This window comes from Prunus persica, chromosome G6 (assembly GCF_000346465.2).
Source record: "Prunus persica cultivar Lovell chromosome G6, Prunus_persica_NCBIv2, whole genome shotgun sequence".
NCBI classification, from domain to species: domain Eukaryota; kingdom Viridiplantae; phylum Streptophyta; class Magnoliopsida; order Rosales; family Rosaceae; genus Prunus; species Prunus persica.
Genome location: NC_034014.1, coordinates 29,809,285 through 29,833,831, shown reverse-complemented (window position 1 = coordinate 29,833,831; position 24,547 = coordinate 29,809,285). Strand labels below are relative to the sequence as shown.

Below are 24,547 nucleotides of genomic sequence, written 5' to 3'. Positions count from 1 at the left end.
CAATTATTTGGGCCTATTTTGTCGTTTATGAGCCGAACCGTATTCTAATTTGTCGTTTATGACTTATATGGGCCTATTTTGTCGTTTCTGGCACCTTTGTGGGCTTCTTTTGTCGTTAATGGCATCCTTTGTGGGCCTATTTTGTCGTTTCTGGCCCATTGTTTGGGCCTTTTTGTCTTTTATGGCCCATTGTTTGGGCCTATTTTGTCGTTTACGAGCCCAACTTTACGCTATTTTGTCGTTTATGACGACTTCTATGGGCCTATTTTGTCTTTTCTGGCACTTTTGTGGGCTTATTTTGTCTTTTATCCAATCCTTTTTGGGCCTATTTTGTCGTGTATGGCCATTGTCTGGGCCTATTTTATTGCTTTCAATCTATTTTATGGGCCTATTTTGTCGTTTTATGGGTATTCATGGGCCTCCTTGTCGTTTACTCATCCTTCAGTGGGCCTATTTTGTCTTTTTTGAGACGTCATTAAGCTAATTTTGTTGTTTTTGGGCATTTGTTTAACCTTATTGGGCATTTATTTAACCTTTTTGGGCTAGTTTTCATGATCTCGGGCTTACTTTGAGCCCGTTTTCACATTTATTTGGGCAACCTTTGGGGCTATATTCAGATTACGGGGCCCAGAAGGGAACCCATTTTCAAGTTATTGGGCTAACCTTCGGGCCTGTTTGACAAAAATTAGGCTGAGTATAGGGCCTTTATATATTATTGGGCTGACGTGTTGTCCTATTTTCAGGTTAATTAGGTCAACATTTGGGGCCCATTATCATTTCCTTGGGTGTACTTATTCGCCCAATTTTTTAGTTATTGGGCCTATCATTGGTCCAACAGATGTACTTTCCAAAATTATCGGCCAGGTAATTGTAAATGGACCAGTTAAGGAATTGGGTCTTAGCTTGTTTTTAGCCTAAACGTTGTACCACTAAGAATTGGGCCTCGTGGGGTACTTGGACTCGTTATAACTTTTTGGGTAATATGGGCTTATTGGACCAGAAACGTGGTGGAACCATGACAGACGGAGGAGGAGAAACATTACAGACATTTTTCCTGAAAAATAAAGAGAAAAGTGACTGAAATTCCACCGACTCAGCTGCTTTGTCCTAAAGTTTCATCGGCTATAGATCAATTGCAATAAGCTGCAGCACTGGTAGTCAGTTTGCTTTCAGAAAAAATATATTTCCTGCAAGAATAAACTCAGTTATCAAACCTTACAATGGAAAACATGCCAAAAATAATAGTGGAACAAGGCAATTTACCTGATTCAGTGAGAAAACAGTCAATGTCCACTAGTTGTCAGGCAGTGTGAATGCTGCAAAAGACAGCCTTGACATCGGTTCATCAATGAGTAATTACAATTAGATGAAGAAATGAAACATTGTATCACTGTGAATGCCTATAACCTACAAATTCTCATTCCTTTGCAATTAAAAGACATACTGCCATGAACAGAACCTAGAAGAAGAAGAAGACATAAAATCTTAAAGGAATGGATGAGCTTACAAACTTAAGGAAGTTGAACATTCTAAAGGTAGCAATACATAATCTGAAGGTATGAACTTAACACTAAAATAATATTCCAAAGCTTTCATATGTTCCCCGTTGCTTGTGTGGATAAGGCCTATGTTATAGAGTATATAACTTCGATCATAAGGATTCACACACCAAATTGAAGTTTCCGATATCTTTAAAGAATAAATGGGAGGGTTTTATTATAAAAACCAAATTGAAGTTTGGATATCTAAAAACAACAGAGTATATCACAATGCTGATAGGAAGATAATAGTAGTTACGATGACATGTCAAAATCGTATCATATTAAGATTCTATGTATACCAACTACGGAAATATAACAGGACTTCAAACCTGTCATATATCAATAAAATAAGTAAATAGGAAGAACAACGTTGTATTTACTTAAAACACAAGACGTGGAAAACTTTTCGTAAGAATATTTGGGACCACCCTAAATGCTACAATTGGCAAATCAGAATACATGTGGCAATGAAAAATTGTAAGATACCATATTGCTATGTCCATAACCTTACAATGAAATTAAAAACTTTTTTTTATTTTTTTTTACACAACCAAAAAATGTAATTGTCGATAGATAATGAAAATAACAATAGGGCCGTACAACATATTACAGGACATCAAACTTCTCATATCAATAAAATAAGCCAATAGGAAGAACAATTTTTTATTTATTTTAAACACAAGACGTGGAAAACTTTTTGGAAGAATATATGGGGTGGGAATGACCTAGCTAAATGTTACTATCGACGAATCAGAATACAACATGTGGCAATCAAAAATTTAAAAATACCATATTTTATATGTATAACTTTATTTTAATCAACATTACTACTAATAAATACCTCTTAATATTCATAATTACTACTATATAAGTTTTTACACCGCCATAAAATAGATAACGAAAATGATGATAGGGCGATAACAAAAGTTATTATGAGATGTAATATCATACATAGATTTACTATACCAATTATTAATGTTCAATCATTGACCCCACAACTGAATATGGTAGTTTTGGAACTTTCTGAGTATCAGAACCAGCATATATAATATTTTCCCATTCAATAACGATATGTGGGCTATGTTAATAACTTCAACTGAATAAGGTAGAGGCCAACCTCTAATAACTTCAATTGGTGTAATGGTGCAAATCAGTCATCGTGATCTTGATAGATAGTGGTGAGGTTGGCTTCCATGTTGTTCCCATGGTCACCTGACATAGTGAGGAAGCGATTACCAGAAATAGATGGGAGGAGAGGTAGGGATAAGTCAACGTTTATACATCAAACCATGTTGCAAACAATTTAGCGGGCCCAAAAGAAAGCATTAAAAACCTATGGTAGATTCGTGGGAACCACAGCAAGTCCATCACACCAACATGAGCTAGTGCACAACCACAAAGATCAAATGTCTGAAACAAAGGAAATTATTTTTACTTTGTCTATGAACTACGAGTTATAAACAACATTAAAAGAAGCCACATCCCCACAGAAATACACTAACATCACAGAATAACACTAACTCACCCTAAAACAGCAATCGCAAAAGAAAACTAGCTAATCAAACATCACATATTGCAAAAGGACGCCATCTAACCCCAAACATTACAAAATAAAATAATAATAAAACGCTAGGTAACCCTAACATTACAATCACAAAAGAACGCTAGCTAACCCCTAACATGACAGTAGCAAAAGAACGCTAAATTCAACCTAACATTGCAATTACAGAAGAAAGCAAAAGAAAGCTAAATTAACTCTAATGTTGCAATTGCAAAAGAACACAAGGTAACCCTAACATCACAATCCCAAAAGAACCCTAGCTAACCCCAACATCGCAATCGCAAAAGAACCCTAGCTAACCCTAACATTGCAATCGAAAAGGAACAGCTAACCCTAAGATCGCAAAATAAAACCGGCTCTAACATCAGAGAAGAGCACTAACCCTCAAATGAAGGCTCTGGCATCCTTGGATCCCGTTCCGCATGTCCTTGTCGTCGCTGAAGGTAACGAATCCGAAACACCTGGACCGACCGATCTCACGGTCCTTCATGATCTCTCACCGGAGGAGGAAAAGGCTCTCTCCAGCGCCTCATGTCAGTGATCCAGAGGAGCGCACCGACGAAGCATCGGAATCGATCTCCGCGATCTCGGCGGAGGCCATGGCCAAAAAGACGAAGTAGATATGACATTTTATTTTGAAGAGAAAAATGAGGAAATGGGATAAAAATGAAAGAGCAGTCTTAGAGTGAGTTATAGCCCGGCGGCTATACTCCGGTATTTTTTTATATTTTGAAAAATAGTATAGCCGGGTGGCTATACTTATTTTGACACGTGGTATCTCGTGGCGTATTTCCAAGTAGTATAGCCGTGCGGCTGTACTTAAAGCCTCCCGGCTATACCTGTTTCCACACGTGGGCGCCTGGGCGCTAAGCTGGTCATAGTATAGCCGCTCGGCTATACTGGGGGTTTGTTTTCCCAAAATAGTCCGGCTGTACCCGGATATTTTTTAATAAATAGTATAGCCAAAATAGTCCGGCTGTACCTGGATATTTTTTAATAAATAGTATAGCCGAACGGCTATACGTATTTCCACACGTGGGCACCTAGGCGCTATATGCGGAATTTTTTTCTTTTTTCAAAACAGTATAGCCGGGCGGCTGAACTGGGATTTTTTTTAAAAAATAAATAGTATAGCCGAGCGGCTATACACTTTATACTGGGACCCTTTAAAATAAAATAAAATCCCCGATTTTCTTTTATCGATAAGAGTAATTTAGAACATTATCCATTACTATTATGCCATTATTCAAGTCTCTATTGTCTCCTTTGATTTTTTTTACTTTGCTATAGTTATATTATCCATATAAAGAATTTGGCATTTTCACGTTTAATATTCATATTATACATGTAAGTACGTATTTTTCAATAATACATCTATTTTCTGTACACGTGATATATGTTTTGGATGAGCTTTCGTGTCAAAGCGGTGCGTAGCGGGATAAGTTTAATAAGGAAAAGGTCTTATTATTACTAATTCTACGGAACTGGACCAAAAAATTTGTGTAATTGTTTGAAATTTGAGATCTATTGTACACTTTATGATATTTTTCCAATAAATTGTATTTTCCAACCCCAAAAAATAGTTGAGAATCTGGTGATATATACCGTATACTGACAAAATCTGCTTCTAAATTTTATTTTATAATATGGTATATTGAGATTCCAAAGAAAAACTTGGTACATAAAAAAACCATTATAGGCTATCTTAGTTGGGTCTTTAATTCTTTCCATTATTATAAGTCATACCTTTTAATAGAGAAAGTCAAATGTTAAGACGCAGGATGACTGGAACTTTGATTTTTCATGTTATATACATGAAAAAAGAAAAGAAAATACATAAATTCTGCCACCATAAAACCTTACAAATGAAACTAGCACAGAGAAGTTTCCAAGTTTGGCAAAGAGTGAATTATTGCATGTTCAAAGAAGTAGATGGAAATCTCATGTTGGAGACACACAGAGAGAGAAGGGTGGAGAGCTTGTGTTGTTGTCCTATATCTCCATTAGTTTCCATTATTTTCATCATGGCCTCCAGTCAGAGCTCGCTGCAACATTTACATAGAAAAGAAACATAAATTTGGGCAACAAGAGAAAAAGAAATTGCAGATATGCAAACATGTGAACGTTATGATATTAATTAAGTTTACCTGAAAGCATGATAAAGTGTATTGCACATCACTTGCCGAAATTTGGTGGTGGAGAACAATCCTAACGCTGATCAAGAGAACAAAACAAAATTAAAAATTCCAAAATCAAATTTATACATTCTGGGAAATTTAGCATTGCCTGATGCATATAAAGATGTTTGATGAGTGAGAGGTGAAGATGCAGACCTTGACGAGCTCTCACGCATCATGAGTATACCGTGTTCTTCCAAGTTCATGAGTAGTTTTTCTGCACTAATATTTGACCCCTCTACAACATGAATATATATCTGCTCATATGCAAAAGTGCATAAATTCTCAGAGATGATCCATGTTTATCAGAAGCACTGATATGATATTACAAGTTTCCAATTACAAAAGAAAGCAGGGTTGTTAACATGAGCCGTCATGCATCTGTTAGAACATAAAAGTAAATGGTAGAAACAAATTCAGAGCTGGCCAGACTAAATTTGAGCAAATAATACTCACAATGTTGGTCTCAACGGTATCAATATCTACTCTTAGTCCTTTGATTTGATTTAGTCCCTCTGAATTCATCAAAAGAAAAAGAAAAAAAAAAGATCCATGAATAAAGCTTGAGAAGAGAGGAAGCGATGGCTACCCTCCAAACGAGTTCGGTATACAAAACCAATCAAGTAGACTGAGAATTACCTGCTAAAATTTTAGCTCTCTTGTGATCGGTCTCAAGCTTTGCAACATTCTCATGTAAAGCGACCAAAGCAGCAGCACAAAGGATACCAACCTGTCTCATTCCACCTCCTAAGGTTTTCCTGAGCCTTCTAGCCTAAAGTAAGAAGCAAAAACAGCAACGAATCAAATTTTGAAGGAAAAAAGAAAAGAAAAGATGTGATGTTGATCTTTAAGAGATGAATTCTCAAGAATACCTTAGTAATAAAGCTTTTGGAACCAACAATGACAGATCCAACAGGAGCACCAATACCTTTTGACAGACATACCTAGTTTATTATTTAAAAAGAAAAAAAAAAGGAAAAAAGATTGGTAAGAGAATCCTGCAGAACTGTACTGCATTATAAAGATAATTAACAAAGCCAGTTATCGGAAGCATACCGAAACTGAATCAGCAGCTTGCACAAGCCTATCAACAGGAACACCAAGTGCCTGTACATGTTTACCATGAATAAGATAACATTTGAACTTGCGGTCTCTTATGAACTAATAAAATATTAACAAGCCTTCCCTAAGTAACAAATGAAGCTACCACATTATGTACAGAATTCATTCATTATCCATCAAGTTTAAAACCAATGTTCAACCTTTAACTAAAAGAAATTATAACTAGTTTCTTTTCAGCCTAAACTTCAGTCTATCTAATTATCAAGATCAATCTCTTCCGTTTACATTGATCAGTTTCGTCGTTGACATGATTATAGCCTTGTTATTTATTATGAAACAAAATATCATCCAAATTGTATACATTAGTCATAACTAAATGCATGGTGAAAATTGACTTACAACTGATGCATTGAAAATGCGAGCCCCATCAATGTGAAGCTTCAAACCATGCTCCTTGGCTATTTCTCCCACTCGGTCTGTGTACTCTGCAGTCAGGCATCTACCACCGCAGCTGCATTTGGCAATTATACCACTTACAAGGCTTTACAAATGATAAAGAATAGAGCAAAGGCTAAGCAACAAAATATAACTGATTTAGGAGAAATAATCATAACCAACTTCAACTTTGATAGGTTGGTTTCAATTAGTTTTATAATATCTGAGAGAAATAAACTAACCTAAATTTATTAGGGAAAAAGTTGCAGGTTATATGTAAGCAGGATGATAATCTCTTCCTAATTATCCAAATACAGGGAAGTCAAGTCAGGCCCCAAAACACGTGGGTGTGGGGGCATTAACAAACAAACACATGGTTGATAAAAGATTCTTCAGAAAAGACAGGAGCCAACTTTGGCTACATATATGCAAGTGGGACTGAGAAAAGAAATTAAGGATATCCCTCCCACCCCAACATTTCTCAGGCCAATAACATAAATAAAATAAAATAAAATGACCCCCTAGTCATGGAACACAAAGTAGGAGTCTACCAGATATTATATAAAATGACTCAAACTAATGAAGTGGTTAGCAAATCGTAATCTGCAACAAGCAAGATAGCTAAATGTGTGTTAATTTTTTATTTTATTTTTTGTAATAAGATAATCCTTACTTTGCATGTGAATTTTCCAAGCAGATGAGCCTCGTCGTCGGATACACAAGCTCCCCTCTCGGGTCCCTGATGGCGGCTTCAATTGAATCAAGATCCATTGTTCCATCTTTGTTGTTTCTGACTGTTCTGGGGTGCACACCTCCAATTGTTGAGATGCCTCCATTCTCATAAATATGAATGTGGGAATTATGTCCAAGAATTACTTCACTTCCTCTAATGTCACAATGAACAAGCACACTGATGAGGTTTCCCATTGTCCCTGATGGAACAAAAAGGGCTGCTTCCTTGCCCGTGATCTTTGCCATCTCTGATTCTAAGCGGAATGCGGTTGGGTCATTTCCCAGTACATCATCATCAACTTCAGCAGATGCCATTGCAGCCCGCATTGTTTCGGTTGGTTTAGTGACAGTGTCAGATCGGAGATCGACCGTTTTAGTCACCATTTTTGCTGAAGAAACTAAGCCCCAATTGAACAAAAGGAGAGACACAGAATCAGTTCATAATCTATTGCCCGGACAGAAATACATAATCAAATTCCTAAATGCAGACATATAAACTAATACTTACAGAAATTGTTTTCGGCTACCATTGTTAGGTACTTTACGAAAATGATCAATTAGTAGTATGAATGAATTTGGGGGAAAAAGAACAGAACTCTGTTGTTTGAAAAATTATGGCAAACAGAAGTGTGGTTTTGGAAGCAACAAAAAAACAAAATTCCGATGCAAAACGAATCCCTTCATCAACATAGCAAAATAAAACAAAATAGAAAAACTCTGATGCGAAAAACTTTCATTTATGTTGACCCTAAATTCAAGCGAAATTCAATCTAACTACTCTAATGGGAGAGTTTTTTTATGGTCAAAACAGAGGACCCAATTAAAAATTTCCAAACTTCAATCCATTTCTAAGTCACAAGACGACCATTCCAATCAACTTTGAACTAGTCTTCAGGAAATTCAAGGCATCTAAGCTTACATGTAAAGAGAGAGATATGCAAGCGAAGTTCCCTCTCCAACAAACTAAGCCGAAAGAAAGAAATCCCCTTATTCCTTAAATTGTGGCACTGCAGAGTTTAAGAAACTAGAAAGCCGCAGTTAGTGCAAATTACTTACAAAACCCACAAAAATAACTAATCATCATCAACATATACATATACAGCACAGAAAATTTGACATGGGATTTACAAGAAAAGGCTTCATGCAAAAGGAGCTTACAAGAAAAAGTTGAGTTGCAATCCGAGACAGACAGCTTAATTATATTCAGAAAACTTGTTGAATGATTGAAAATGGAACCTTTATATATGATGTAAGGCCAAGAAGAACCCACTAAACTATGGAAGAAAATTCCAAAAACAGACCTTACCTACCTAACCCACCATCACGCCAATTTCAATTTGTATTCTTCAGACTAGTCAGTGTGTGTACACTGTACAGAGTCACACACCAAGTTGCCACTTGGAACTTTAGTGATTTGGAATCACGAGGAAAACATCTCAACCAGAAATGGTGTCCTGAGTCCTGACTCATGCAATCCAATCCAACAAAATGACAACTTTAACATGCATGCAACTGATGTGTCTGGCTAAGGCTTATATCAATAGTTTCCTGACTTAGCCCCAACCCAACAATTCTTTTCTGTTGATTGACAACCCAATTTCATTTACCATTTGAGGTGTGGTTCATTTGGAATCCAAAGATTTTGCAGATAACCTTTCTTATTTCTTTCGTTTTTCTTTTTCCCTTTTGAAGTGTGGTTCATTTGGAATCCAAGTGGCCCAATATTATTTTGGGTTCTTAAAGTGATGGAAAGTTTTGCATGATTGTCATCATATATCATATATGAGACCACTCCCACAAAGAAGCAACGAAAACGCTTCTTTTGTCTTGGCTTTGCGGGGACTGGGCCAAGACTACTTTTTTTCTTCTTCTTCTTCTTTCTGATTTGATGTAGACAATGAAATTGATAAATTGCAGATTTTTTAGTGAATAGTGAGGGGACTTGCTGGTTTTATCAAGTGCCAGTTGATTGATCACAATTGCTTTGCTTTGGCCAGTGTAAAAGTTACAGATGTGACATGGTCTTGTGTTAATGAAATTCAAATTTGTGTACGGTTTATTTATTTATATAAGAGAAGATTGTTAAAAGCGATTGTGGAGAAGGAAGGAAAAAAAAGAAACAAAGTGGAGGAGAAATATGCGTGTCAATTCAACGATCACACAAGTCGTAAAAAGCTTGGACTTAAGATGGACAAGGCTTGCTTACCTCTCAGAATCATAAATTAGGAAGCAGAGCAGGAGCCTCTTACTCTTTCTTAGCCGAGTAGTAGATATAGATGACGAAGATCAATGAAGTTTTGGCTAGTCGATAGCAAGACCTCCTACGATAAGAACAAAAATAAAAGCACTTGTAAAATGGGTTTATGATTTATCTGTGTTTTTTTTTTCTTCTTTTTTATGGAAATTTATCTGGGTTGGGTTGCATGGTCCATTCTAAGTAAATTTATACTTGCAATTTTTTCAGATGAATCAGCTTCTTATTTACTCAACCAGGAAGAAGCTGCACTGAGTGGAAGAAAGAAGGTAAACCAGACCACAGAAAACCTACAATTACAACTCAAAAACAGAGCAAGAGATATGCCACTATCAATATGATACCTCTGGGTCTGGGCAGGGGCAGTCAGCTAGACAGAGAGAGAGTTTTGGGAGCTTTTATATGGCAGCTTCAAGTGTGGGAGCTTATCCAGCAACATGGCAAAATAGACTTCCTTCCTTGTGCTTAGTTGGAAAAGTTATCCGCTAAATAATGTTTTCATTCAATACCAGCTTCGGTTTATAGTTTCATACCTTATAATATTATTCAAACACAAGGATAAGTCGATAATTGTTGAAACCATCCAACGTCATTAAGGATAAACTGATAATTGTTGAGAGTACCCAATAATTAATTATGAAAGTTTAGCTTAAGTGAATAAAGATACGAGCACTTGTAGTACTGGGGTGTGGTATAACCCTCAAATACCCTCAAATAATATAGATGAACGATAAGATTAAAGTAGACGATTAATATTTCCACTTTCGAGTATAGAATCAAAAAATGTCAATTCCTACCCAATTGATTCTAGATTTAAATCCTCGTCCAGTCATACCAAAAGTTTGTGTCCTCGTCCAGTCATACCAAAGATTGTGTGTGTGTAATTCTTTGCATGCCGTTGGTATTGTGTGTGTGTAATTCTTTGAATGTCGCGGACGGCATAGCAAATGTCATACGTTGACCTCACTCTTCACTGATGATACTTTTATGGACATACAATGGACCAAGCAGAGTACAGAAGCCATACCGGAATATAAAATACAGATAATTGACAGGTACCAGAATAATAAAGAAATCGACGGTAGATATTCTAAAAAAGAAAGAGTTTCAAAAAGAGTTCCTCAATCTCTCTTGTTCTTGTCATTTTTTTTTTGGGGGTAAACAACAATAGCTCCTCAATCTAATAACAATTACACCGTATGAAGACCAGAAAACGATCTCAATTGTTCTTTCAGGTGAAGCATATGGATTGGCACGATTTTGAAAACGATAATAATTATCTTCCAAATCATCAAGTAGGGAACAATTTCCGATTGACAATCCCATACCGGTTCCCAACTGGGAACCTATCCACCAACGTTTTTGACTAGCAAAAGTTCATCACCCAAACTATGCTGTCTCCTCAACATTGAACACGTTTAGATTTGGTGCTGCGTTTTCAGCTGAATTCTCCACCTCTCCTTCAATAGAAACAATGGCGGTACTCCCATTAGCCAAACCACCATCCCCTGCTGCTTGAACACTGCCTTCAAGTTCAGTCAAGTTCTGTCGCATCTCAACTTTTTGATCCTCGGCTACAGCACTACTTGTCACATTGTCACTAATTACCCCATCATCAGGATCATTTACCATTTTGTTTTCAGTTGCAACCAGATTGTTAGAAACATTATCTCCTTTGCTAACAGAGTCTTGAGCTGCAACCCCACTGGAGTGAATTCCACCTGAGCTAGTGAGCTGAGAATTTGGATCATTCTCTCCTTCCACAGCAGAAGGCATGTTAGCAGGTAAGTTAACATCGCTGGACACTGTCTCGCGATCTTTTACAGCATCAATGTCCTTATCACCATCCATTTGCAGATTTGTAGCTTCACCATTAGATGCACCACCAGGAACAGTGCTCCCAAGCTCATCTGAAGCAGTTGTAGGATCAGGATTCTCAGTTGTCTGCAGAACAGTCACATTTTCTGTGGCCTCAGCCAACTCTTGATCACAATTCATGGCTGCAATTTCTTCTTGTTTTTCTGCTTGTGCTCTGTATTCATCCATACGATGCTGTACCCTTTCCAACTCCACTACAAGATCCCCATACCGCTTTTGTAAATTTCGCTCAAGCTCCTTTTGTTTCTGAACTTCCTCCCAGATATTATTTATCCGGTGTGATGCCGCTAATTTTTCTTGCTTCTGTAAAGCTTTGAAGCACTCAAGTTCTTTTGCAGCCGTGTCCATCTGCTTAAAAGTCTCCTCAATTTTTGGCCAAAGACCATCTTTAGCTCGCATCTGGAAAATAAGAAAGGACAAAAGATAATAAATTTGGTTTCAAACAATTTCCACAACTAAAAAGCAATGCACCTCTCAGTTAATTTATTCAATCTAACATTAGTTGGGTTAAGCAGTTACGCATAGGGACCCTGGCACCATTCTGTAATAAAATATGTTTCACTTCTATACTTGAGATATAATTACACAAGAAATACACACACATGTTAGAAAAACTTCGCTAACCAGATCATGATGGTACTCAATGCAGCCAAAGATCAATACTTTGATACTTTTCATTTTTAGCAACTTTAAGTATCATTTGTTTGGGTTGTGTGCAAAACATCAGATGGAGATGAATCTTATTCAATGCCAAAAATATAAGGAGTCCAATGTCCACTAGCAATTACTTGAATAATTACTAAAGTATGGGTGTTTTGTATATTACAAGAGCTCATACTCAGATAACGAGAGGAAGGCCTATGAATTTTTAGCACAACTCTGGATGAGGTTTTTGTTACACTTTTCAGAAGTTCTGCATACAATTCTGTTAATTTAAGCTTTAAAAGTTTATTATACAAACCCCAGCCTATCAATTGCAAGCATCTTGTACCTTAATAATGCAGAGCAGCGGTTATAAGCTGCTGCCCAGTGACCCAAACATCCCAAAAATACAGAGAATAGAAGGATACAGCAGTATAATTGAAGTTGGAACGAAGAAAATTGAGTTCTAGGGCAAAATTCCCAAAGAAAACTCTATAGACTAAAGTCTGAAATTATATTGATATATTGATTAAAAAAACTGCATAAAGAGTCTCTTAATAGCCTATTTATACTAGAATAAAGAAAACTTAATTGACAAAGGAAATTAAAAACCAAAACAGGAAATAAAAAAAATCCTAGTCCTAGGAAAACAAAAGAAGTAACTATTAATTTAAAGAAACTAGAACCCTAGCCCAATTCACTAACGAGCCTAAGTAATCTTAAAGAACTTCGTAGATGCTCCTGCATCACTTAAGCTTGAAAGTCACATATGATCACTGAATCGCAAAACAAGAATAGAAAGTAGCATATTTGTGTAACCATAGGCTTGAGGGAGGGAGGGAGGGCAAAAGAATATTCCATTGGAGCACCACTTTGGTTCTCAAAGGAAACTAACAATGGTAAACGTATGCTAGAATAAAAGAACAAGAAATTTCCATAACATGTGTGGAAAAAAATGCACACAGAGGCCTTGCTCTAACAATATAAAACTCTTCCTATAACCAAAATAAAATAAAATCAGCAAGCATTATACAAGACAGAATCATACCTCATAACCATATGTCCGAACTTTAACTTTGCTCTCAATGCTTGCTGCCTTCTGGATATCATCTTCCATCTTCTTCTTCACATTCTCAAATTCATTCTGCAATGCCGCAAGTTTCTCCATATTTGCAGCAACGCTTGATAGACCATAAGCACCACGAGTAGGCAAGTACATGAGATCGTTTAGGCAAGTTTTGTGTGCGTCAACAAATTCATCAAGGGATTCTTCTTCATGGCCCATTGCAACACGAAGATACTGAGCCTCTTCCTTTATCATTGAACCAGCCTGCTTACAGCATGGAGATCATAAACAATATGCAGATATATAATCATTAGACATGCTTAAAAGTAGTCTAGAAAAATGAAAGACATTGGATCAAAATGAATAAAATAAAAAACAGTCAACACGATGAATTGAACATCTGGTATAATATCATCATGCCCCAGTGAACAACGGATTGTAAACTATCTAAAGAGTCTATATTCATCAATCTATACTTTTAAAAGATCTTTTTGAAATGACCATCTATTATGTACACCCATGTTTAGGACTCTTGGTACAATCTCATTTTAAGTTTAACTTACAACATGGAGATCATAAACAATATGCAGATATATAATCATTAGACCTGCTCAAAGGCAGTCTAGAAAAATGAAGGACACTGTGTCGAAATGAATAAAAAAACAGTCAACACAAAGAATTGAACATCTTGTATAATTTCATCATGCCCCAGCGAACAACTGATTGCAAACTATCTAAGGAGTCTAAATTCATCAATCTATACTTTTAAAAGATCTTTTTGAAATGACCATCTATTATGTACACCCGTGTTTAGGACTCTTGGTACAATCTCATTTTAAGTTTACATTATTGCTTCACCTTTTCAATACTAATAGTTTGTCAAACTTCAGTCTCAGTCTGTCTCAACACACATCAGATCTCACTACACTAATTTGGGGGAACAAATCTTTTATCATATCCATATAGAAGTACATAACTACACACACGTATTTTAAAGTAAGAAGTCAAAATTTACTCCACTAAATACTCATACAGCTGCTTTTTAGCAAACCCTTTGCTACATAACAAAACATAATGCTTAAACAAGATTAGATTTTTGTCAACCCAGGCACATATGAAACAGTACCTAATAAATTGAATAAAAGAAGACAGTACCAACACCTCCATGTATGTATGTGTGTCGGTATGAAGGTGGCATTATGAAAGCAATGACATATAAAAGGAACTAAAAACACACCTCTGTCATTTCATCTTCTTCAAAATCTTCTATCACAGGGACAGAAGCACTAGGTCCACCAGCACTGCGCTTGGCACCTTTCTTTTTCCGTTTGTCTACTTTCTCAGTAAGTGGATACTTGGCATTATCATGCTCCAGTACACTAAGAAGTTCCTTTTTAACCATTTCATCAGCCTGCTCAACTGAAGTAGGAGGAACAAAGGAACTCTTGTCTCCATCTGCTCTTGTCAAGGAATTTCTAATAAATTCCAATGAGGCAGCTGGTGGTCTGGGGAGCTCCCTCTGCAATACTTTTGATCTCTTCCTAAGTAACGCCTGCTGGCGTGCTTCTTCCTCAGCTCTTTCTCTAGCTAGCCTATCAGACATGTCTTCTTCAATTTTCTCCTCGGGTTCTTCATTATCTTCTGGAACTGGTTGCATGACTATCTGGTACTCATTCTTCGGCTGTGGTAAATTGCCTAAACCAAATTGCAAGTTTCTTCGTTGCTCCAATTTTGCACTATCATGTATATCAATTTCTTCATTGATACGGAGCTCATCCCTAATGGGAGTCCCCTTTGGAGTCATGCCAAAAGAATCCCTTGTTGGAGTCATGCCAATTCTAGGTGTAAGACCCGCACCTCCAGGAGTTGCAGAAGGAGTCAGCATCAGATTTGGTGTCTGAATTTCCTTTTTTCTAGGAGTGACCCCAGAAAAATCTGATGGGTGCAAATCTGGATTATCTCCTCCTAATAACGGTGTTTGAGACTCTCTCAACCTGGCCAAATTTTCTGCTTCCATCATGATAGCGTCACCCTTTCCAGAAGGTGTTCTTTGAGGTGTTCTTTGAGGTGTCATTCCCAACCTTGGTGTCTGGGAATAGTTTGCAAGAAGAGCTCGAGTTGCACCACTCCCTTCTGTGAGTTCTTCACTCCCTGCAAGATCACTCGCATAACCCATCTTTGCAATTTCCTCCAGCTCATGGTCTGAAATTTGGGGTGCAGGAAGCATCAGTTTTGATCTCTTCCTAACTGTTTCTGGATCATTCAACTTGTTGGCTTGTAGAATAGCTGAGGGAGCATCCTGCCTTTGAGCAATTTTGTTCTTTGCAATATCTTGCTTTCTTAACTGCGCTTCCACATCAATCCTTCTTTTCCCTTCAAGTTCCTCAATGGTCGTAGGGAACTGAGGCTGTTCCACAGGTCTATCTTCATCAGCAACATCATAAAAGCCTGGAGGAGGCTTCTTCTCAAAGGGAATTTCGGCATTGTAGTCTATTCCCTTCCTTTTCCTCTTTCGCTGTCTAGTATCAATTCCAGCAGCTTTTAATTCTCTTCTTTTCTGTAGTGAAGCAAGCCTTCTGGCCTCTTCAAGCTGTTTCTCCCTGGCTTTCCTTTTGGCCTTCTTGCCTCTAGTGTTTGCTAACCGAGCTCGTGCCTCGGAAAGCATCTCCTTCTCATCCTCATCCATATCAACAGGATCTGGGCGAGCAGGCTTTGACTCAGGATTGGGGTCAATCTCTCCAGGGCGCAATTTCCGTGGATCATCACCTGGTTCATAGTTGTCGTCCTTAACGCAGGCTGCATCAAGCAGTTTCTCATACCGCTCCAGACATTGGGATGGTGTACGACCAACAATTGGGGCAATGGTTCTCCATTGTGTAGGCATGAGCTTAGCAAGATGAAGAAGCTTCTCATCCTCTTCTCTAGTCCACTCAGTCTGCAAGAATCAGGGTAATTGAATCAGCATACAAATCCATCTAACTAAAACAAAAATAAAGGCAAACCAAAGGATGCGAAATAGACTTAGGGTAAGGGGAAAAAACAACTAAATACCAAATAGAATAACAAATTTCATATTTTGCTCCCATCTCAGTGTAATGGTAACCCAAACTAAAAAAAAGTGGAATATTTAAACAACTGAAAGAAACCAAGCAGATTGAAAAAATCAAAATATAACCAAATCAGTTTTCAGAAGCACCACACAAATCCTAAATAACTCCACATTACAAGTTTTCACAATCTCCTCTATTTCTTCAGTAACCAAACATCAAACTGAACAAAAGTGATAGTAATAACAATAATAATAAAACAATATATTACCTTTTTGATGGAGGGGTCGAGCCATTCGTACCAGCGAGCCTTACACTGCTTAGCCGATTTGCGAACCAAGAGCGACGATATTCGAGCCCACTGGTTCTTCCCGTATTTCATGACCGCCGCCTTGAGGATCTCATCCTCGGTGTTCTTCCACACACCTCCTTTGATCATAATCCTCATCTTGACCTAGTTTCTTTAATTCACACACTAATTGATACGATTGATAGAAAATCCTAGGGTTTTTCAATTAGGACAAGACGAAGAAGAAGAAAACTGGAAAAACCCTTCCTTGGGTTTAAGAATCGGTGATAATCGGATTTGATTAAACCCTAGCGCGCGCTTCCCTCCATTCTTCGTATTAAATCGGTGGCTAACTCTGTCTCAGTGTAAAATCTCAGCTTCTATAAATAGTACTTCTTTTTCCCCTTTTTGTTTGGGAGAGTAATGTCCTCCTCTTATGAGAGAATGTCCTTCTCTTATGTGGAGAGGAGGCAAGTGGAGGCTGTCGTTTTGTTTAACCCAACCGACCCGACCCGGTCCCCAAAATATGGGCTTAACTATTGTTAGATCGTGTACAGGCTTGCCCAATCTTAAAAATCGTTGGATAAAACATGGCGTATTGTTGTTGTTGCTGTCCCATCCAACTGACCTAATCCGCATCCATCATTTGGCATGTCCTTTGAATCTTTGATTGCATGATTGAGAGTATTTGTTTCTGTTTTTTTCTTTTCTTTTTTAATATATCAAGAATATTTGTTCTGTTAATCTTCATAACGCAAATGCCATTTTTCTTTGTAATGTATCTTTTTGAAAAGACAAAAAAAAGGAATTTTCATACAACGCAACACAAGATAAAACCGAATTCGAACAGCCTTCCTCTCAAAATTTCAACTTACAACATTGATTTCTCATTTTTTTTAAATTTTGACAGCTAAATTGCTACAGAATAGCATCAGTAGTTGGCTCATGATAGCTTGCTGCTGCATGTCTCTCCGATTTACAAACATTTTTCATCACCTATAATATGATGCCAGAATGTAGAGCATGACTGCAGTTGCTGTGGTGATTATCAATTCCTGCATGCGCAGAAAGATTTTCACAAATGGTTTATTAAAAGATTTTCCCAAGCGTGCAACATTATACAATTGATTTACGTTCTTTGAATGTACAACAAGGTCTATCAGATAAATGCAAAGATGTTTATACTAGCAATACCTGGTTATTGTAAAGAGCAGCAGGAATAAAGCTACCCGTAAACTCAATCAAATTCAGAAGACCGGTGTATCCCTGCAAGAAATTAACCAAGACTACTGGTGAAATTGACATAAACAAGAGGAATTGAAATTATAACATAACCAAATATTAAGATCGGGAGCCAAATTAAACAACCAGAACAGAACTTCAATCCCCTAAATTATACCCCCTCCCAGTCAAACACTAGGGCACCAATAATTCAAACAAGATAATATACCAGAGAAGCAACAGCAATACAGCCAAACACTAGGGCAAGAGAACGAAGCAGCCGTTTTCCCATTTGCAGTCCTCTCCCTGCCTCCTCACCATCTTCCTGCATCAATAGCATAATTAGATCAAAAAGTAATTCAAAATAGTAAATACAGCTCATCATAAGTTCCTGAAAATGTTTTCAAAAAATGAAAATAATGAGAGGCAATCTATGTTTAGCAATATGACTCACTGTATATGTTGGAGATACAGGTGGTTCAAAGGATTTCAACTTCTCAAAGATCCGATAAACAAATGCAAAAGTTAAAAACTGCAGGGGTTTATATTCAGCATTGCGCTTGATAAGAAGCCAAGCAATCTGCAAAAAGATGAGGGTACAAAAAAAGGAAATCAAGCAGAATAAAAACAAAGGAAACATGAATGATTATTTTGCTGAAATATATAAGTTGTGCTAGGACCGTATAATTCTGCCTGGCAAGAATTATCACAGAAGTACAATGGCCATGCAAATCACACCACATGCACAGGGTAGCCCTCCCTTCTTAATCTGATATTTCATAACAAAATAAATGGTGTTTTGCTCAAATCAGCTGCCAAATAGGTATCGAATCCATGGGAGATTTGAACCTGGAACCTACTCTAAACAAATTGGAGACTAATGCCACTAGATATCACTCATCCTGGTTAGCTCCAAAAAGGACAATTCTGGTTAGCTCTCAAAGATATCACTCATCCTCTCCACATAGGCTAAAATATCTATGTAATAGAAACTAGAAACCACAAAGGTATAACAAAATTACAAGAAAACTGCAGAAAGTAAGCAAAGGTTCAAAACCTCGTGAAAGTCAGATGCCTTTGAGAATTGTTTCATAACCAACACCATCCACCAAAGACTATTTTCCAAAACAATAAAAGAAAAAGGATAAAGATAATCAACCATTCCTTCACTACTTACAAATACAGCAGATATTGCCAGGTTGATGCGCATATCTTGTACAGTAGACTTGGTGAACCTATAAACATATTAGAAGTCCATAGATTAGAACATACAGTGCCACCACTAGACTACTTATATCCTGTTAAAACAGTCAATACATCACATATGGAGAAAAGACATGAAAGCGATTTCATATTTTAATTGAAAAATGGCATGCCTTAAGTCATGTTCACAAAAATGCCAATGCAGAATATATAAAAAATTCTGAATAGTTATAGCATTGTCCATGTTGAGGGCTCATAAGAACAGCCAGCATTGTCATGAGATGACAAGTGAGTGGCATCATTGCCAGAGGTCCGCATGAGATTTACACTGCAAAAGTACCAGCCTCTAGCTAACGCATGGGTAACCTACTCTTTGCTTCATATAATAGAATGCATGCTTAACCAAGTATCAAAATCAGCAGCCACTAATATGCATCTTCTCAACAACACTATTTTCTATGCTACTAATTAGGAGTCACATGATTCGTAGACAAACCTAGGCCCCCATGGTACAATTGGTTGCTTATCAGCATATTTTATGTCCTTTGAGACCTGCAATTTTGAAAAAAAATATATGAGGAATCATCAGTACAAGGCAGAAGAAAAAAAGGATGATAATAAACTTTTCTTGTTATGTTGCAGCTGATAATTATTCAACCTGAAATTGGAATTATTGCAAAGATAAAATTGAGAAGCGCGTAATACCTTGATGGAAGAAAATTCAGAAAATAAAGTATCACTGCATGTACCTTGAAGGAACCAAACGTCACCCCTTTCTTCCTATTACTTAGCTGTGCCATCATGACTTTGTCATATGCTTTCTCCAGCTACATAAATGATTATGTAACCATAAGAATATAGTTCATGAGGTGGTTGCAACCAAATATTTTAAGAGAGAGAGAGAGAGAGAGTTGAAACCTACTCTGGCAGCAGTTGCTTGATCACCGCTCCTTACAGCCTCCTTGTGTTTTTTTGTATATGCTGCCTTGATCATGTCAAACCCCTCAATGGGGCTCACACCGAGAACCTGGGGGTTATTAGAAAACAAATAAATAAATAAAGTACACATAAACGCGTACCCACTTATTCAGTCACTTGCAACATCAATTTCAAGGGTTTATACTATTTACATACTGAATTTACCTCATATGGGTTTAAGTCACTGTCTGGATTAGAACTTCCAGCTGCAGACGCAGCCGCACAAATTATCCTTGTATTCTGTGGAATTGTTCTAGAAATATGATAAGTTTAACACCCTGTTGCTAAAGTTATACATTGAAAGCATGAACAATAAGCTGACTAAAGTTGTTGTTGGATGATTGTAGTAGCGTTATTATCCACACAAACCCATTAAATAAATAAAACAACAACTAAGAATAAGTTTACATTTATGAAATTTCAAAAAAGTTCTACAATGCTCTGTAACTCTACCCCTAGTTTCCGGCAGTTTCTCAACCAAACCTTACTACATACAGACTTCTATGATTTCTTAACTATAAAAATATCTACATAAAATTCAGCATTCGACCCTCGAAAAACTGAACGTTCTATTGACCAACTCTTATCTCAGTTTTCCGACCAACCAAACGCAGAGAAACGGCTCAAAAGAATGAGGCATACAAAGGTTTCCAACAAAGTGATTAAATTAAATTACCTGAAGAATGAAGGCTGGAACCTTAAGTCTGGGACTTTAGGGCGGAAATTCCTCTGGGAAAACTGCAATTTGGGGCAGTGAAAAGCATGAGAAATTGCCAAAGCCATTTGCACTGTGGAAAATGAGCTTAGTTTGAATTTATGGGTTCAGGGTTTTATAGGGTTTTGAGCTTTGAGGTGTGAGAAAGATAGAGAAGTATTACTGGAATGGGCTTGATAATGGGAGAAACTGGGTCTTGGAATTGGAATTGGAATTTTCTGTTTGGATAACAGGGTTGGGAAATTAGAATTCTTTTAACCAAAACGGCCCTCTTTTTTTTCTTTTTTTTTTGGGTCAAGAAAACGGCCCTTTTTCTTTCTTTTGTAAATTGTAATGTAAATTTTAACTTCTTCAGTAACTCTGCATCAAAAAAACTTCTTCAGTAACATTTTTTTATTTTCGTTTTCCTATAGTACCTTTGTGCATGTTTTCAGGCCTACATACATGAATGCTAATGCTGGGTTTGAAAACTTTTATATATCTGGGGAGAATATAAATGATCTCTTTTAAAAATTAAAATGAATTTTGCATTTATTTTTTATTAATTTTACAACCCTTTTAGCTTATGAATTTTGATCACATATGCCTTGTTTTATTTTGCTCCACTTGAAATAATATAAAGTTTTAGTTTCTTTTTGTCTTGTTTATTGTACAATATTGCATTTATTATTCATATATACTAGTCTCTCTGCACACGCCTACGAGAGGTTTTTTTTTAAAAAATTTTAATTTATTTTAGAATTAAAAAAGATAATGGATAGTTGTGTTCCATAAAAATAGGATCTATTATCTGATTTTTCTTTTGATTTTAATTTTTTTAAATATGAAAAAGTATGAATTTACCATATTATCTTCATTTAATTAATAATTTCAATTCTTAATGTTTGCATTAACCAATGACATTTTCTGGTATTTTGAATGTTTTACCATTCTCTGTCTTTCGCTATATATATACAGTCCCCTTCTATTGAGGAATCTCTCAAATAATTTTATTTGAGAGACACCCTTTAGGGTCCCCTACAAATTTTTTTCAACGATCGAAACCATCTATTTTTTAAGTTTATATTCTTCGATCATCCTTGAAAAAAAATAGACAATTCGGAAACTGTTTCGATATCCAATTATGTCCTGCAAAATCAATGAACACGGTGCTTCAAGAAAGTACTAAAATTTCAATAATTCAATTGAGTGGTCAAATGATATCAGATTCAAGTTATTTTTTGTAGAGATGATCTTTGAATGAGTATCTACAAAAGAGACGATTTGGATTAGTGAAATACAATACAGAGTGGGCCCTACAAAGGTATCCTTCAAATAAGCTAATTTGAGGTATCCTTCAATAGCTATATATATATATAATTAATTAACACCACCTTCAAAAACTGAAACCAAGAATGCCAACTCTCCTCTGCTTTCTTTTGTGGGGGGAAAAACAAAGAATTGAAAAAGAAAACTAAATTGCACTAAACTCCATCATGCAGTGGCAGACTGGCAGAGCTACTGTTGATGTCCCTCCAGCTTTCATAAAGAGGCTGTACCAAAAATCCATGTCTTCATGGGTCTTGGATCCTTCCCTTTTCATGATTTGCCCCGCGGTAGAGTTAGAAGAAGAAGAGAAAGGAGGCTGAAGTCCTGGATCTGCATTAATAATATTTGGACAACTACATGTCCGTTTTGACAACAACTTGTTATGAAGATCATCATCAAGTCTAAAAAGGGTTGTTGGTGCATATTGGATAGGACATTGAATTCTTTGGTCTCCGTTCTTGAGGGGGATGATATTATTAATGCTTCTGGTTAGGAGGGCTGCTGCAGGTACTTGACTTTCTTGTTCAACTCTCTTCTTCAAGTGAGAGCGCCATAAATTCTTTATTTCATTGTCTGTCCGGCCTGTCAATCTTGATGCGATGGCAGACCATCTGTACATAACAATTAAAACACTAAATGGGTTTCCAAGCAAAACCAAAGCGCTTGTTGTTGTTGATTGTTTCTTCGATCCAATCCAATGATTGCCCTGAAAAAGTAATTACTTTGGATAATCAACTTAGGCATATTATTAAGCATAAAATCTTCTGCAGCAAAACATATTACATATAACTAGTCCATTTCATAACTTGTGTATCTGTGACAGAGTCTAGTTAGAGGAAAATTAATTAAGTGGTCAATAATGTTTGATATCATATATCATATATCAACTTTTTGGAGCTAGCTAATGATAATTATAATGTTCACTACATGATATATATATATATAAATATATCGAATTAATAATGAAGCAGATAATAAGAGATGATGATGAGTAGTGTACGCTCCTATTTCCAAGAAGTTTATGCAGCTTGAGGATGGTTTCTTCTTCTTCCTTGCTAAAATTTCCCCTTTTAATATCTGGCCGCAAGTAGTTAAACCACCGAAGTCTGCAACTCTTTCCACACCTCGACAGACCTATATATATATATATATATATATATATTATTTATATCAAAAAAATCATATATATTAATTAGTAGATAATTTATACTGACCTGCTTGTTTTGGAAGCGCTCTCCAATTAAAATGGCCATGTTGTCGGATGTAAGCAATCAATGTATCATCTTCTTCGGGCGTCCACGGTCCCTTCTTTAGCCCCATCTTCTCACAATAAGGAGCCCTCACCATTTTTCTCATCAAATAGTTAACCAGCTACTAGCTAGCCAGTCCGATATATATAACCCTGGTTTTTGGTTAATTTCCTCTCTTCACACGCAACGCATGCACCACTATAACACTAGAATAATAATAAATATATATATAGTTGAAGAGATGCTATGGATATCATCGTTGATCACTAAAGGAAGAACAATTCAACTGTAACTTTTATTCTTGAATTTAAAGCAAATGACGAATTCATTTCGTCGTGTGCCATTGTTCCTCTCGTCTTGGTTTGAGTTGGAAAACTTAGAAAAACACTTTTTGGTGTCTAATGGTCAAATATAACATGCGCCACTAGCGATCATCCAAAGCCGCCCTGCTTTGCTAGCAATATCTCGACATATATATATATATATATATATATATGGCGACAGAAAACAAAAACATGCACGTTTGTTTATTTATTATGCAGCCGCAGCACAGCGTGAAATGAATTGTATTTCATAGATATTACGTACTTAGATGAAACCATGGCAGGCATATACGTCGTATCTGCAGAGAAGAGAACTGTCGTGCATGCATCACTGGGTTGAACTTAATCTCCAAAAAGAAGCAGGCATTCTTCTTATTAAACTGATTAATCCATCGGTCTTCAAACCAAGTTTGCATTTTTATTACAGAAAGTAGGTAGTATTTTCTTTTGGGACACTGCCTTCTTACACACGCTTTAATGCTTAGGTCAAGCAGACAATCATAGCCCAGACCAGATCTTGACTATGTTTGGGGCAAGAGATCTCCAATTATACTTCCTTCAGAAAAGTCTAGCCGCATAAAGGAGGCTGACTGTATTATATACATGCATACCAATTCCCTATTTCTATGCAGAATCTTTGCTTTTACCGACACAGGATTTTTGGCCACATAAACTAAACTCATGCGTTAATTGTCTTTAATTCAAACGAGGGTCAAGCGTTTTGGGGGAGACACACCTCCCACGAGCCCAACTAGCTGTTTCATGGCTTTTGTCTTTCTTCATCAAATCCAAACTTTTATTGAATATCAAACCAACCCAGCCCAGATCATCCACATAAGTGGTGAAGTGAAAGCCCAGAGGTCGC

The 24,547-nt window shown here is 36.7% G+C and overlaps 4 protein-coding genes and 1 long non-coding RNA gene across 17 annotated transcripts; all 5 read right to left on the bottom strand.

Annotated features, from left to right (window-relative positions):
• Window positions 379-3,742, bottom strand: LOC109949574. Of its 3 annotated transcripts, XR_002272028.1 has the most exons (5): window positions 3,485-3,742; window positions 2,875-2,951; window positions 2,659-2,753; window positions 1,264-1,330; window positions 379-1,187 (listed from the first exon to the last, which is right to left on the bottom strand). It is a non-coding gene; the product is annotated as an uncharacterized LOC109949574 (long non-coding RNA). The 3 variants fall into 3 exon arrangements; XR_002272027.1 differs by having other exon boundaries at window positions 2,659-2,951; XR_002272026.1 differs by lacking the exon at window positions 2,875-2,951.
• On the bottom strand, window positions 4,812-10,210 carry LOC18775260 (probable low-specificity L-threonine aldolase 1). Of its 10 annotated transcripts, XM_020565608.1 has the most exons (12): window positions 10,107-10,210; window positions 9,715-9,829; window positions 8,428-8,532; window positions 7,450-7,906; window positions 6,741-6,852; window positions 6,336-6,386; window positions 6,152-6,223; window positions 5,919-6,051; window positions 5,736-5,794; window positions 5,436-5,536; window positions 5,250-5,316; window positions 4,812-5,147 (listed from the first exon to the last, which is right to left on the bottom strand). In XM_020565608.1, the coding sequence occupies exons 4-12, from the start codon at window positions 7,890-7,892 to the stop codon at window positions 5,106-5,108; spliced, it is 1,080 nt and encodes a 359-aa protein (XP_020421197.1). In that variant the 5' UTR covers window positions 7,893-7,906; window positions 8,428-8,532; window positions 9,715-9,829; window positions 10,107-10,210; the 3' UTR covers window positions 4,812-5,105. The 10 variants fall into 10 exon arrangements, with proteins under 10 accessions (XP_020421197.1, XP_020421196.1, XP_020421200.1 ...); XM_020565607.1 differs by lacking the exons at window positions 9,715-9,829; window positions 10,107-10,210 and adding an exon at window positions 8,815-9,118; XM_020565611.1 differs by lacking the exons at window positions 9,715-9,829; window positions 10,107-10,210 and adding an exon at window positions 8,815-9,118 and having other exon boundaries at window positions 8,428-8,515.
• On the bottom strand, window positions 10,821-17,140 carry LOC18772640 (cell division cycle 5-like protein). The gene is made up of 4 exons (XM_007208317.2): window positions 16,667-17,140; window positions 14,586-16,283; window positions 13,331-13,612; window positions 10,821-12,039 (listed from the first exon to the last, which is right to left on the bottom strand). Exons 1-4 carry the CDS (start codon window positions 16,841-16,843, stop codon window positions 11,152-11,154), a joined length of 3,045 nt encoding a protein of 1,014 aa, XP_007208379.1. The 5' UTR covers window positions 16,844-17,140; the 3' UTR covers window positions 10,821-11,151.
• Window positions 17,516-21,282, bottom strand: LOC18773920. The gene is made up of 10 exons (XM_007205625.2): window positions 20,763-21,282; window positions 20,252-20,339; window positions 20,031-20,135; window positions 19,858-19,935; window positions 19,605-19,660; window positions 19,083-19,140; window positions 18,360-18,485; window positions 18,135-18,230; window positions 17,879-17,950; window positions 17,516-17,739 (listed from the first exon to the last, which is right to left on the bottom strand). Exons 1-10 carry the CDS (start codon window positions 20,867-20,869, stop codon window positions 17,677-17,679), a joined length of 849 nt encoding a protein of 282 aa, XP_007205687.1. The 5' UTR covers window positions 20,870-21,282; the 3' UTR covers window positions 17,516-17,676.
• On the bottom strand, window positions 22,036-23,545 carry LOC18772658 (transcription factor MYB14). 2 transcript variants are annotated; one of them, XM_007206330.2, is made up of 3 exons: window positions 23,324-23,545; window positions 23,114-23,243; window positions 22,036-22,720 (listed from the first exon to the last, which is right to left on the bottom strand). In XM_007206330.2, the coding sequence occupies exons 1-3, from the start codon at window positions 23,463-23,465 to the stop codon at window positions 22,255-22,257; spliced, it is 738 nt and encodes a 245-aa protein (XP_007206392.2). In that variant the 5' UTR covers window positions 23,466-23,545; the 3' UTR covers window positions 22,036-22,254. The 2 variants fall into 2 exon arrangements, with proteins under 2 accessions (XP_007206392.2, XP_020421204.1); XM_020565615.1 differs by lacking the exon at window positions 23,114-23,243 and having other exon boundaries at window positions 22,036-22,815.